The sequence below is a fragment of the Accipiter gentilis genome, chromosome Z (assembly GCF_929443795.1).
Source record: "Accipiter gentilis chromosome Z, bAccGen1.1, whole genome shotgun sequence".
Lineage (NCBI taxonomy): Eukaryota > Metazoa > Chordata > Aves > Accipitriformes > Accipitridae > Astur > Astur gentilis.
In genome coordinates, this window is record NC_064919.1 from 18,008,044 (window position 1) to 18,023,921 (window position 15,878).

Below are 15,878 nucleotides of genomic sequence, written 5' to 3' on the forward strand. Positions count from 1 at the left end.
AGTTCCCCATGACGGGAATGTGGCACAGCCAGATTGCAAGGCACAACCCTACATGAGCAGGAAGGGATGGACTGCTGGAAGTTGTCCACTCTGCCTGCAAACCAGATCCTGGCTGTTCTCTCAGCTCAGTGGATGGCAGGAGTAAAATTCACTGGCAGATCATAATAGATACAGGCAGAACATCGTGGTATCCTGGAAGCACCTGAGTTCCTTGATGTGTATTGAACCGTGTAAATACTAATCCTCCACTGAAACCTATGGTCCCTCACACTGAAATGGCAGGTAACTTGACATGGTACCTTCTCTGCCCACGGGCCACTTCAGGTGTACTCCATGCACTTAAACATGGGGTACAACCCTCTGGATACCCAAACACCCCCTTATCCCCCAAATCCCTCCAACAGTGAATTTCTGGGTCATCTGGAGTCCCAGCTAGGAAGTTAATCCACTTGCATTTCTTTCTTTCTTTTCTTCTTTCCCTTTGGCCATCAGAGCACTCTCCTGTAGGCTTGGGTAAAGGTTTCGAGGCCTCCCCTACACATGGATAGGACTGAGGATGTGCCTTTATTCTCACTAAGCAACAAGAAGCCTCACAGGGCACCTGCACCACAGCATGTATCTCCTGGCTGCCTCCCATGGGCAGCTTGGGGTGTCATGCCCACAGGTTCAAGATGTCTGTCAGGTGTGATGCCAGAGCCTCTAGCAGGACTCTGCTATGGAGGAGGATCATAGTTTCATCACTGCGTGCTCCTTCCCAGTTACTGGAGAAGTAGATCATACTCCTTTTTCAGGACTAAGTATGAGGATGAATCTTTTGGTCATGTCTCCTGAAAAACAAAGTTCACCTAGCTCACTGCATGCTGTTGTCTCACACAGGTGTGCCACAAACCTATCTGCATTTGGAAGGACTTCACCACATTCAGCACTCAGAGATTTCCCAAGTCCTCCAGGTACAGGTGTTTTACCCATTGGACAGCCTGGCTGGCTCAAATAATTGCATATTTGAAATAGGTGCTGGTTGCAACATGTAAAAGTTGAAAAGCAGTGCATACAACCTGAAGAGCAGTATGTTTTAGTGTGCCACACCACCACTAGGACCTGAAGAAAGAATAAGTGGAAAATGCTACTTTGCTTTCCCCAGTTAACAGAGAAAGGGCATTTTTTCTCCATTTTTAAGGCAAGCTTGGTTAATTCACGAACATTTCAGGTTTGGGTGTTTTGTGTTTGGTTTCTTTTCCTCTACATGAAGGTCAGTATTTTGTTTGCTTCCCCTCTTTTCCCAGAACAGTAGTCCTGAACTGAGTTTTTCTATGTATGCTTTTTTTTTAAATGTGGCTGTAGCTGCTTTGGAGCTTGTTGATTTGCAGCCCAGCAAGGAACAATGAGGTTTACCCTGAGATGCTAGGGCAAAACCAAGCCCTTCCCTGTTCTGCAATCATTGAACAGAGCAGGGAGAAACAACTACTCCATCCCAGAGGAAGGGTTACTGCAGCGGGACATCCTAAGCGGAGGTGTCAAGCTGAGGAACCCCATCAGCCATGAGAGGCAGGCCAGGAGCTGATGGGTCTTGACCTCTGGGGAGGGTGTGGGCTGTCTACCCACAGCAGGACAGTTTCCATCTGGGCTCTGCTCCCTGGACAGCCCTTCCTCTTGCCCCAACTGACCCCCTCCAAGCCAAGGTCCATGGGCTCTGGCTCTTGGGTTGTACAGGCCAGGTCCACCACTGCTCACCCAAGCCAAGCACAATGGGGCTACTCAAGGGCCTGTTCCTCGCAGCCTGAAAACACCAGGTCATGTGTTTCTAGAGAAGTGCAAATAGAGCAAGGAATTGTACAAAACTACCTTGGAAAATCTGGATCATCAATGAAGTAGCTCACAAAACAAAAACACACTATGGTGCTGTCACAGAAAGACTTTACCAGTTACAGTAAGTGCTACCCACAGAAATAAGGGTTCTAGAAGAGCTTGAATGTTGCAGGGGTCAAACTTAGTGTGTAGGTGTCATCTTAGAAACCAAAACCTACGAAGTAACACTGCTACCACACAGCCACCCTCTCACAGAGCATGACGTGATCTCAAACAGCAAGGCTACAGAATACCTACAGAAGTAGTGCCCAGCTGAAACAAATTACATTTCTCTTTGCAGAAGTGTATTTCACTATTTTTAAAGCATGACTACTCCACAAATATCCAGGGTAGGAGAAATGTTGTATTTTTCACAGACAAATTCTAGTTACAGATCTCTGGAACTTGTAAATAATACTTAGAATACAGAATTTCAAATCAGTGCAAAATGTACAGTCAAATTAAACACAAATCCCATATTGCAAAATATATACAGAATTGTTCTAAGAACATAACCAAGGACAAACAGATGTTTAAATATAAGAGAAAAGTCCATCTTTTATAAATTACTATTTTTTAAACCAATTAGTACACTAGGTATGTTATTGTAGACAAGTTACCACAGCATAGTGATTTGCTAGGCAGACACTGAAAAAAACAAGTTACATCATTAAAAGCTTGTTTCTGAGACCAATCCACAAGTAAACGTGTGATAATGCATTACTGGTTTGAGGCACACAATGTGGAAACAGTTTTCAACCACTTCAATGCTTATAATTAGGCTTTTTTTTCTCTGAGAATTATTAGGCAGATGCACAAAGAATAAGCACTAGACAATAACTAAACTGTTCAATGGTCAGCTTATCTTAGCTTATTGGGCCAAGATGATTTATTACCAATGTATTAGAACATTCACAAGAAATGCTATAAGACATCTTAGAGTATCTTAATATTAAAATAGCATTTGTAAAACTGCTTGAATTTGGATGACTTAAATAACCAGAGGTGAAAACCACAGTTATTTAAGCAATAGTTAAGCCATGGTTTAGGAAGAGTTAAGACGTCATGGGTGGTTCATAAGTAGGAAGGACACTGGAATCTACAGCATTCAAAGCAGAAATGCTCCCTTCCAATAATCAGAACTTGTGGCTTCAAGGTTATTGATTGCTACTATCTACACCATTGCTAATTAAACTATCCCAAGAGTAACTTGCTTTTGGCATGGTCGGAAAGCTGGAATTATACAGCTATTGCTATGCTACAGATCCCCAGAATTTTGCTTTTAAATAGCAGTGAAGGCTTTATAAGCACCTAAAATTACACAATAAATACTCAGTAATTCTTCAAGCACCTCTTGCTACCCAATTTGGCATGATCAGCAGCACAAAAAAAGGGATGCCATGGCAAGGCAAGCTGTTAACTGTTTGACACAGGCAGATGTCAATTTTTGCCTGCCTTTCTTCAGAAAGCAAAAGGACTAATGTGTGGCACACCCTGTGGACAGTGAGAGAGGATTCTAAGTGCCAAACAGTCACCAGACTCTTAACATTCCTTCAGGCAAGCACAAGGGCGGGCTCTCTGCTCTTTAACCTGCAGTGATTTGTACAGGTGAAAAGTTCTGCCTTCTGCAGCTGATTTTTATATTAGGACTCACTGCCAGAGGTGTAATATGGGGTGTGCACAACATAAAGCTAGCCACATCTTCTGATGTGTCTCCTAAATCAAGTTGTCTCCTAAATAACACACTTGAGCTGTGCACAGTGACGTGTGAAATGGATGTGTTGCTAGGAGAGCTCAGAGGGATAACTACACTAGTAACAGTGCCCTGTTCAAAAATACTTTGCTTTGGGACACACCTTTAATATCTACACACATTTATTTCAAGACTTCAGACCAACTTTTTCGACAACACTCATCTGCTTATAAAACATTCTCATAAATTATCTTCACAAAAAATAAAGTCAATCTTTCAGAAAACATGTTCAATACAAGACTTGTATCAGTAGAAATTCTGTCTTATGAGTTCATGGCAGAAAAGTCATGATCTGCATTTGAATCTCTCCAAAGGTATATAACTAGGAATCTAAATCAGAGGGCAATATTTCCTTAGTTGTCATGGGAAGCAGAAACAATGCTTCTAAAACGTGGAAGGAGTGCACTGTTTCAACCGCCATGTATGGGTTTACAATCAATAGTCACTGTTCTGTAAACATTGAACCTGCTGGTCTAACTGCAGGTTAAGATTGGTAATTTGCATTCACTTCACTGCATTCCACACATACAATGGCTACACTGTTAAAAAAAAAAAAAAAGTATATATTAAACAGCAAAAGGAATGAACGCTTTGAGCTGGATCTCTCCTACAAGCCAAGTGTCAAATCAGTAAATGCTGACATTATAAATAAAACTTTAATATTACTTTTATGCATTATAAAATCAGTCTTAGAATAGCAGCCAATTTGTAGTTGTTTAAAAATATATATGAACTTTCAGTCAGTCATCTATAAATACACACTGCGATGGGAGGAAGACACCATCTCTCATTCCCAAGCACGCTTTCAAGGAGAACACAGTACTAGAGATGGATGGGGATCAAGGAATGCTGTAGTCAGAGAAACTTCTGAACAGTTGCATTCTACAAACTTGTTTTCATAGTTACCTGAAAGTGCATCTTTGTTCTGTAGAATCATCCCCATAGTTACAAAAAAGTACAAACATTGCAATTTTGCCACACCTTAAGCCTATCTAACCTGCATTTTCTGTTAAGTGCAAAAAGTGTATGAAGTGATACATGCACTGGTGCATGTAAGATCAAAGCCTGAAAATGAGGCAATGCTATCACCATGAATCCAAGGTAGTTCAGTAGTTGCTGAGTCTTTGCCGCACAGCTGCTAAGTGGCTGAAATAGAAGCTGAAGTAGAAATTAATGAATGTTCTAAGTCCAACAGCCAGAGCAGTGTTTTAGAGCAGGATCTCTATCACCCTGCTCTCCACACACATTCACCACCACATACTCATGCCTTTGTTACAAGTTTCAGTATAAAGGCTGGGCCCAAAGGGCAGGAAGGCAGCCTAGCAGAAGAGGAAAACGCACAGTTATTATGAAGGTTGTAAGGAAGAGGTATGAGGTGCAGACCAAAGGAATATCTACTGCCAGGTCTCTCAAGTGCACAACTCGAACGCACCCCCTGTTTCAGTGCTGGAGTATGGACCGGTGGCTATGCAACACAGGCCACACCGGCTCACACAGTCAGTGCATTATAAAATACCTATGCAGCTGAATCTGTTGCATCTTCAACACTAGTCCTTTTTAAGTGTCACAACAGCTACTCTTACCTTCTCTGCTCACAAAATGAGGCTACATTTGATAATGTCACACTTATATGCCAACAGACTGCTGCAGAGTAATGTGCACCATGTAAGTGCTCAGCGATTCCAAACAGCTGATATTCAAAACAAGTACATTATTTGCTCTTTAAAGAAATGCAATCTGTACAACACTGGTAAGAGGGTAACTGTGAAGATTAACGAACAATTGTCTATAACAGTTCATTTAGTTTTGTTCCTTATTTAAGTCTTGCAGTGGACTATGCTACAGCTTCTTCTAGTTTTTAAAATGCTACAATTGCCATTGCCGTTGATTTTAGACAGAGATTTGACTAAAATCTAGAAGGAGCAAAGAAGCTTGAACTGTATACATGCAGAGACTGTACTCTAAATGGAGTTGTGCTTTCACTATATTGCCATCATGTCTTGTTGGGAAGCACACGTCCATTAGAAATATGTGCTGGGAGCCTCCGTGGGACCAGTAAGAAAGAAGGCTCTGCCTGCTGTCCAAAACTGGTGAGAGAAAGATCCAGAAGTGGGCGCTATCAGAATGTTGTAACACAGCAAAAGCTGTACAAGTAGGCACTGTGGAAGGAAATAAAATAAGGCCTATTTTTAAAGGGTGTGTGCATATGTATGTATACACATATATGTACACACACACACATATATACACATATATAAATAAAAAGTTTTTGGCAAAGTAACACTGTTTCATTTAAAAATCAATGCAGTGAAAACATCAGCAATTTAAGCTATACAAATCAAATGTAAGAGGCATGGGGAAAAAGCAGCAAAATTTCTCAAGTAGCACCTGTATCCCAGGGATGAGCTGTTGAATTTCAGTTTTCCTAATTCAAGACAGAGATAACGTGTTTACCTATCAAAACAGATTTTAACCAATTGACCACCTTATCTTGTCTGCAATAGTGGGGTATTTCAAATGCACCATGATTTTCAGGACCCTTCTCTCCCCCATGCTGGCAAAATCTAGTAGGACACCAGTAAAAGGTCAGGAGAACCTATCTCAGCACGAGAGATGCTAGCTGTGCTACCTGTGCCTGCCATGGTTTATAGGCAAGGTAAAAAGGCAGGACATTGGAGAGAGGATGAAGGAGTGTGCTCAGCATAGCAATGAGCCTGCATCTCCTCTCTGTCTACAGATTATGGTTCCTGATGCTGTGTTCCTGATGCTGATTAACACCTGTCTTGACAGAACCAAGCCCCTTCCCCAACACTTTTGTTACTGCATTATTTAAAGCACTTGGCCATGTGACTATGAGGTTCTCACACAATGTTACTCAGAAGACTCAGTGCCAAGAATCATTTGTCTGCCCACTATAATGTAAACTATACTGCATTGTTTTGTTCAACTTAAAAGCCAAGTCAAAATGTTTTGTATTAACTGTGAAGAGTTGTCTCCTCTCTTCAAGGAAGCCTTGCATACTATAGAAGAAAATACTAGGCCTTCTCAGATACTATGTTTGACAAATATGTTAAAAAAAAAAAAAAAAAAAAAAGAAGAATACATATATTCTTGATATACTGGCCTTTACAGTACCTGAAACTTCAACATCTTAATAGAGGTATTAAAGAGTGAGTTTCTCCTTTTAAGATTTACAGGAGCTTTGCTGTCTCAACTGCCCAGGAATCTGTTTTGTCTTCAAAACACACTAAGCATCATTTCACGATGCACAGAGGCCTTAAATGCCAACTGAAAGCCTTCCTGTCCTCCACCAGGATCCCCTCTGGCAGTTGCGATTAGAACACATTCCTACTTCTGTGTTGCCTTGCTACCACAATGCTACCCTGAGACAGGCTCATACTGTGTTCCCAGGCTGGAAAATCCCCATGGAAGGATATGCCACAATAAGGGGCCCTCCAATTAAAATACTGTGGCCTGAGAGTTTCATGTTATTTCAGATAACAGATACTGAGCAAAAGGGAGAGGCAGGCCCTTCAAGAGCCAAGAACATGAAACACTGTCAGCTGCATGCTGCAGGATTACATATGTCTGGAAAAGCAGTAAGACAGGTTTATTTACTTGGGCTGCAGAAAACGGTCAGTACCAGGAAGCTTAAAACTTACGCATGTTTTCTGTAACAAAAAGCCAAGTTTTCCTCTCTGTTACTGAGTCAGCAATCAGAAAGAAGACTGTGCATTCTTTCTGCTGCCCTGAGGATAGAAAGCAGTTTATCTGACTTTCTGGACAATTATAAGCAGCAATCTATTTCAGATTTCCTCTCTAATTTGTGAGCTTTGTCCTGAGAGGACATACCCTGAAACACACCACTTTACCCCTCCTATGTGTAATGCTGGTACCAGGATGCCAGAAGAGCTCCAGCTGATCCTTCATGCCCAGGTTCTGAAGCAGAGACAACCCTGTGTGTAATGATCAGGAGACAAGAAGGATTTTAGCTCTGTACTATCCACACTATCTCCTTCATAGCATGAGTCCAGTTTGCATCTTGCATAAAAAGGTAAGTTGAAGTCCACACAGTGGTACCTGAAGAACATCCTGAAAATTAAATTAACAACTTAAACAATTAATAACAGCTTTCACTGAAGAGAGGAGTCAATCCTCCAAATGAATCTCTACCAGAACACTAAGAACAGAATGAATCACTGGACAGGAAGGAGAGGCTGCAGGCAGATGCCATTTTTCTTGGCTGTTTTGTGTCTGTTTATAGCTTTAGCTGTATCACACTGGTGCTATAGATGACTGTCTTGCAGCACCCACATTCACACCCTCATCTGCACCATGACTGGAAAGTAGAAAGCATAGGTAATGATCAGATGTTGCTGAAGCTGGCACGGTGCTTAGAGTACAGACTGATCAAGGAGACACAGCAAGAACTGCCTCAGCATGTAATTGGCTCCAACACAAAATAGCTTTTGCATATTTCAAAGTTGTATTGAAGTCACCTGTCCCTGGACCACAGCTGATAACAGCACCCAGCAAGGACTTGAGCAGGCTGACCAGGTAGGAGAGTTTTCACGACGGCTATCACATTCCCAGTTATCTGAAGCCTACAGCATGTTACACACACACTACAGGCTTCAATACCTCCTAAGGCTCCTCAGCAAAGCTATGTTGTACTTCAGTTCAGCTCTAACATATGACTGTGCTAATTTACTTAAGTGAACACTAAGTGGTACTTCTTTTATGCTAATTAGTGATGATTCTTTCAGTCTTTGAGCTTGCTGTTAAGTAACAGTCCAACTGTGACAAATTAATGAAAATGAAACAGCACAAGTAAATACAAGAAGAAAAGTCTGCTGCCTAAGATAATAGTTTCAATGATAGAAAAAAATCAGTAGAATGTAATACTGCCTTGGGTATTCTTGTTCCTTTTTTACATTAGAGGGTAGCTGCTGAAATTCAAATGCCTTTTAAAACAGGCTTTGGCTGGATAATACAGGAGAAACTAAGCTGCACTTGAAAACTTGCTCTACAAACTGTTTCCCCCTTCATTCATACTGTCCAAATACTGTTGAAGTTAATCCTCTAAAATATTTTGACTCAACTGTTCTAGTACTTTCTTCCCAGTGCAAGGGGCTCCTTTTATAGAAATAATCGCTCCTGTGTTTTGTATTTTTGTCTTTAAGGTAGTACCGTTTCAGCTGTGCTATTTGGACTGATCCAAGGAGTTCACAGCAGCTCATATCTTTGCCTTTTTTTGGTTAGGAGGCTACGGTGAGCATTAACTTAAAGGAACACATTTTCATTTATTGAACAATGCACCAAAATTTATCTATGGAATGATTTTGTTTAAGAAAAAGCTGGGAGGAGGGGAAGAGTCTTTGTCAGGGTAGACACAGAAATCTCAGCATCTTGGAATCTCTTGTTTGGCCTCAGTTTCTATATACATGAAAAACTGGGAAATGGCTTATGAAAAAGCAACCAAAGGTAAACATTTCAGATGAGACAAGTGGTACATAATAGTTATTTGTAGCAATGAGGCACTATCCTTGAAAGATGAAGTAGAACCCAGTACTAGCAAAATGTAATGAAAGGCACGCTCATAAGCAACCCTCTTCACTAGTTGTCTGCACCTGGTTTTACTGAACTATGTTGGTATTTACAGTAGGTGTGCTCCATCACTTCTGAGCACAGGTCTCCACTTAGCGTCCTCCTTCAGAGACTGACATGCTATCTGCTCTCATCTCTCTCAGGCTTCCAGTTTTTTTCTGTTTCTGCTTGGATTTTTTCAACATATGGACCTAAAATGAAAAGTTTTAAAAGAAAGTGAGTGAGTATTAAAGTATCTGTAGTCACCTATAAGCAGATCTAAGGCAACTAACTAGTAACTAAAATGTTGGAACTGCAACCGAAAAACATTTAAATACACAACTATCTGAAGCACTTATTCTTATAAAGCCATAGATTTAACTGCTTTTTTTACATAAATATATATACACATGTATGTATATGTATATAGATGTATAAGGATATGTACATGTATGCATATATATTTATGTACACACATATACATACACATATATACAGATAACACTATTAGTCACTAACTCAATAGAAAGACAGAGATATTTCTCACTGGAAGGACAAGTTAAGTTTGCTCTCTCTCTCCTTCTCTCCCCCCGCTTTCTCTCAGGAAAAGAACAAAGTTTAACGTATTCCAAAACATCTGAGGTATGACCCTCTTTTTCACCCATTTTTTCTCTGCAAGGGCCATTGTTCTGGTAGCCCTCCCGGCAGGGCTATATATTTTCCAAGGTTGCCTGTAGCAACAAACTTCTGTGAGTTAAAAAGGCATCCTTAAGGTAGCCCACAAATCCGTAGACTGGTGTGCACTGGACTCAACTGCTGCAAAATGTTTATTTCACAAATTTGATGTCAATAGAGAAGTTAAATTCTTAGGTAGCCGATGATCTTTTCCTTCTACACATATATTGAGATAGTAAGGAAAACAGACACTGATTACTCCAAAGTCTCTTTTTCTCAGACCTTCCTCCTCCATTATTCAGTTTTCTCCTTTGCTGCTCTCAGACAGACCTTCCCTCCTATAGCACTGCCAGCAGACTGCTTCCTACCTTGCACAGTGCAGTACTAACAATGGCCCTCATAACTGTGATCTGCTTCAGGGCATGCAACGCTGCCTGAAGATCTCAATACAGGGAAAAAAAATTAAGTCACTAGGCTGAAGCTCAGGGACTGTTTTTTAAACACAAGCCTCATTTGAGCCAGTGGAGAGGCCCCTCAAACCATCCTCTGTAGAAACTGCTATGTATTTATCTAACAGTAACCACAGAGTGCTGACTAGCTCCTTTAAAATTAACCATCAGAACACAACAGACAAGCAAGATAATACAGTAATATCCACTGCAGAAACAAAGTCAGCTTGCTAAGACAAACCTACAGCCAGTACCTTTGGTCCTGCAGCAGAAATAATAATCTGGCCAGGGGCCTGAATCCAGGGCTCTCCATCAACTTGAACTGGAATGGGCTTTAGGAGTGTTACACGAAAATACGAGCCTTGAGCTATGCGGATTCCTGATCGAAAACCACCTTGGACTTGACCCTGTTAGGAAGTAAAAGCCAGGATATCAATCACCCCAATAAGCAAGAAATACAAATACTAGATGCACTTAAACTGGGTGGATAGAATTTTATTCTCACCTGACATTTTAAGTTTCAAGTAAAAGAACTGCTTGGGCAAAATCTGCACAGGATGCCTTTACGGATGCAACATTAATTATTTAAGTTCGTGCATGAAGAACTCTGATATCCCTGCAGGCTGCTGGAGGCAAAGTAACTTACACAGTGAAGTCATTTGTAAACTTACGTTGGCAAAGGAGCATGCATTCACAAAGGTCTTGTTTGCTTTTACTCTCCCTGCTCCATAACATATTAAACACATTTTCAAAACACCTAACCATATACGCAGTCTTCGGCACAAGAGTCTAAAAGCACTTCATCAAACAGGGAGAGAGAGTTTTGCCAAACTCAACTCCATAAACACATATTTATACTTACCTACAACTAATGGCTGAGTGTTAACTGTAAAAAGTGAAGCAAAGTGAACTTTGCTGCTACACATTCTTTTGGGGAATGTGTACAAACACTAAACATGGGGGTAAAAGCCTTAACAGAAGATCACAAAACCAGAGCACAGGTTTGTTAACATTTATATTCCAAAGCAATGGGTATACTCCTTGTTGCTTCTATCATCACAAAAATTTGAAGGGTCTCTACCAAACCAATTCTTCTAATGGAATGCTTTGTCTTCTTTAAAAGATCTAAATTACAAAATGGTGAAGTTGGCCAACACCAAAGATCCAGCTGCACAAACAATTTTAAGTACCCACCTTTCCATGGTTGTATGGATTGGATTAGTTGTCTCTAGTTACCTGACCACATACACTTTTTCAGCAGCAGATTTCTTAAGACAGTGAAAGACATATGAAGAAAAGACAAAAATAACACACCATCCCACAGGACTGTGTTGCTAATGGCAGGCCATTGTAAAAATACGTTAATACATGGAAGAATTAAAATTGCACAAATTGAGTCAAAATATTCTTTGCAGAACTGGCATACCATCTCCTTCATGTAGCATTCAGATCAAGAGCAGCTAGCATCAGATGCTCAGAGACGGGTGTTGGAAAGCCTGTGGCAGGCAATTATAAAGCCACCTACCTCAAAGGAATCTCTGCCCTGATTGTGATGAGGGATGAAAAGATTTTTTGCAAATACACCAAGTGAAGAGTGAGTGTTTTTGTAATATTAAAATACCTATTATGAGAAAGCTAGTGCATTCTGTTGTGGAAGGTGACAAAGCTGAGCATGTGGAAGACACCCAAAAGAGACATAAACTGCACGTGGCAATAATGGGATAAGATTGTGAGGCTATAATAGCACAGGAACGTATATAAGTTACAGAAGCTGTTAATATGTTTTGGAGGGCTTTAAGAACTTTGTTTAGCTGCTTAAAAGTACTTGCTCATGACAAAGCAGAACTCATAGCTTTCTTAATGCTTTTGCTTAATGTTGACCTATTTATTCTCTGACTGGAAGAATAAGATTTGGAAAGCCCCAGAACCAGTTTGAGCCAGAAAAAGCAGAGGTAGTAACAACTAGCCTAAAAAAACAGAAAGAGAAAGAACCTGCCTAGAGAAGAGAAGAACGACCCAATGAGAGAGAAGATGACCCCAGGCCTGAGTATTACTCTTGGACCAGACTATGGTGTGAGAGGCAGAAACTTTGGCTGGAAGGGTACAACTGCCCAGAGATTTTAGTGTTTGGGGTCTCACTCTGGGGGCACACAGCTCAAGTGGTCTAAATTTGTGCACCATGGATAGAACAAATTATGCTTTTTCTTTTGAAGGCCTTGATTAGAGATTCTGCTTCAGGGAACCTAGGGTTGAGCCTAAGGGAAGAAGAAGTGCCTGAGGGTGAGAGTGTGTGTGTAAGGAGTCAAAAGGGGCACCCATTGGCTCACTGGAGTTGCCCGCTGCGAAGGGACTCCAGTCCTAGCAGTTAAAGTCTAGGCTGGTGTGTGTGCGACTCCTTGATTGATGTGTGAATGCCTGGGCAGCAACTTCTTCCCTAACAATTCCACAATACATATGTGTATATATATATATTTGCATGTCATATATATGTATGCATGTACATTTCGGGCCTTGGTTCAAAGCCTACTTAAGTCATGAAGTATTTCCCCATGCAATTTTAACAAATTCTTCACACTCCTATTACTTCTTATCCAACGACAGGTTTCTTCAGTTTCCATTCCATCTGTAGTAGTCTGGCACCTAAATATGGATCTTCAGGGCAGCCCAGTAAGCAGACAATGAGAGGGCACTGCAGTCCATGAACAGGCATACCAGCCACAGCTGAACTCCCGACATCTGGAAGCTTTGTTCACAGACAGCCAACACTGCCCATGAATTCTGTTTATGGTCTGTAACCATTTCTGCATGACGCAACAAGCACCTGAATAAACGATGGTATAATCTTAACATAGATGCATACTTTTTAAGGACTACACACTTAGAAAGCACTGTTTGTTACAAAAATAAGCAGTCTGAGAAAATATGTTTCCTCTGTTCTTAGTGGGATGCCAACTTACCATGTGAACAACGCCAGTCACACCAACAACTTCCAGCAGGCCATCATCGATGCGTGGTTTCTCAAAGCGGTTATCACTCTCAGACCCCCAGAGATCGGCTCCAGACCCCCAGCTACGTAGAGAGCACACCACAGTGACGACCTGTGGACCTGCCGTCTGCCACAGAGCACCCGGCCCAGCACCCTGCTAGGGGTGGCTGGTTCACCAGACTTCAAAAGCTAGACACTCTTCTCCCCAGCAGCTGGAGGAGACAAACAGCTTTCCTGCACTGTAAAAGCAGGATGTGCTTTCCTAAAATTTGGCAGACTTCTAAAAAGATCTTTCAGGAGTGAAAGAAGGAGTGAAGTAAGTAGCTTCCATTTGAAAGAAAAGAGTAGGTAAGAAGAAAGTAACTCCAAAGAGTTTTAGTTCACTGCAAAACGCAATTTACAGCTACATTAACCCTTAACTTCCAAGACTTAAGAACTTAACATAGATCTTACTGATCTTGACAATATTCATGGAAGCTACTGAAGAGAAACTAAAGCTAAAACAAATATCAAGTTTTTATTCTGGTACCTGGCCAAACTCACTTGTAGTTAAGCAGGTATTCCTGCACTTTAATCCTCTGAAATGCTTCTGACAATTTAACACTGTGTTGTTTTTTGTGCGGTATTGACCCTCCTTCCTCAAATCACGCACTTTAGTGCATTGACTGCTCAGTTTCTACTCCACAGTTCTCATGTGCAACATATACTTGTGTGTATGTGCATGTGCACATATGTATGTGTACATGTAAATATATACATTTCAATAAACAGTTGAAACATTTTCAGACTAAAATGGAAAAAGATACCGGTAGCCTAAGATAAAAGTGTACTTGAAAAAAAAAATAGCATGGCAGCACTAATTACCTGCTGATTTTGTGCAAACAAAAACCCTACCTCTACCAACAGCACATCTAAGGAAGCCAGATTTCCTGCAGATTTGTCTTACTTTCTTCCACAGCAGTAACCCTAGCTCCCTGCAGGTGTCAGGGCAGTCCCCACAACCCTGCAAAAGGTTTCTGAACTGTGGGTTTTCCACAGCTACCCAGGCAGCATATACCAACCAGCTGGCTGTGGGACCTGGACAGTGTTTGATAGTTGAATCCTGGCTGGCCTTCACTGCAGGAACTGCTTAGGCACCTGGTCTCTAGCATGCCAGAGAGTGTAAGCTGATCATCTTTGATCTTCCTACAAGTCATGGTGGAATCTGGTGAACCATTCAAACAGTTTGGGGAGGGGGAAAATGGTAGTGGACAGAAGCCACATGCCTACAACCATGCCTAAAAAGGTCATTTTTTACTAGAAAACTGGTCCAAAAGAAGTCAGAACACCTTCGGTGAGGAAATCTTACCAAATTACTGTTAGGACACAGAAGAAATAGCAAATGTACAGGGGTTTGCACTGGGAAAACAAGATACTGCCACCTTTAACAGAAGTGAGATTGTGAGTTTCAAAGGATCAGAAAAACGATGTCAAAATGGTATTAAGAGCTAGTTCCTTATGCACAGTGGCAAGCCAGCAAGTCAGGCAATAATCAAAAACATTTGATGCTTAAATACCAAGCAGCATTTCCACACACACACACACACACACATATCCACACAGGATCCTTCCTCTCCTTTTTACCTGGGTATATTAATAAAAATGAGTCCTTCTATACTTGGTAACTCCACCTCGTGCTGGTCCACTTGAAGCTTTATGTCTTTGTGAAGGTTTCTGGTATGACTTATCTTCTGCAGCCCAACTTTCACATACACTCCTTTGTTGTGAAACCTAGAAGCAGACAAGCATCCTGTGACTAAAACGTACGGCCCAGCATAGCACTGTTCCTTGTACGTATACCAGTATTGTCCTCTAACAGGTATATCTAAAAGAGTTTTTCAATTAAACCCCTCTCCAAATTCTTCTAGTTTTACTACAGAAACAAAGCATAAGCCATGAACCTTATACACCCTTTACTTAGGGGATGATTTGTGCTGTTGAGGCATGTGGAGATTTGTGAAATTTTGTTACAGAAAAATCTTCCCTTCTTAAAGTGTTGCCTGAATGTAATGTTACCACACCAATTCCTATCCAAGGGTTTTGAAGGTGACTGAAAGATTTTATGATTAAAATGGCCAGCCAAGCTTAGAAGGGTGATCTTTGCACATCTACCACTTAGAGAGAATCACCACCCTTCTTTGCACAACTACATGTTGAACATGATTCAGGGAGAAAGTGCCAGTGGAAGTTGTCAGCCTACTGCTAGCAGTAGCTAATAACATACTAGCTTGCCCGCTTGGGTAGAAAGAATAAGCATCTCCTAAAGCAAACCCTTGGTTTGCAGACAGTAGTTTCACCACAGTTAATTAGCAAGGCAGGAAGGAGGAAGTTGTCCTTGGAGCAGTCTCCAACACCTTATCTGTGCTGAAGGAAATCAAGTTTTGTATTAGGTGGGACACACACTGCAGTCACTGCTGTAAATGACACTGATGGGGATGAGAGAGGAGGGCAGGGCGTTACATGCAGTTCATCCATCCCCATGGAGCCAGTGAGTCCTTGCATCAGCTTGACTGCAACACTTGCATCATTATATCATCCCAGAACT

General features: G+C 41.2%; 1 protein-coding gene across 2 annotated transcripts in view; it reads right to left on the minus strand.

Annotated features, from left to right (window-relative positions):
* Window positions 1-2,197: 2,197 nt before the first annotated feature.
* Window positions 2,198-15,878, minus strand: part of DGKQ (diacylglycerol kinase theta) — a 102,556-nt gene continuing 88,875 nt past the window's right edge. The window contains exons 20-24 of one of the 2 annotated variants that reach the window (XM_049795884.1): window positions 14,918-15,064; window positions 13,266-13,377; window positions 10,563-10,715; window positions 9,259-9,396; window positions 2,198-5,757 (exon numbers count right to left, since the gene is read on the minus strand). In XM_049795884.1, the coding sequence (XP_049651841.1) occupies window positions 9,298-9,396; window positions 10,563-10,715; window positions 13,266-13,377; window positions 14,918-15,064 (511 nt within the window). In that variant the 3' untranslated portion in view covers window positions 2,198-5,757; window positions 9,259-9,297. Of the gene's footprint in view, window positions 9,397-10,562; window positions 10,716-13,265; window positions 13,378-14,917; window positions 15,065-15,878 lie in introns of both variants that reach the window. The other variant, XM_049795882.1, reaches the window with a different exon arrangement.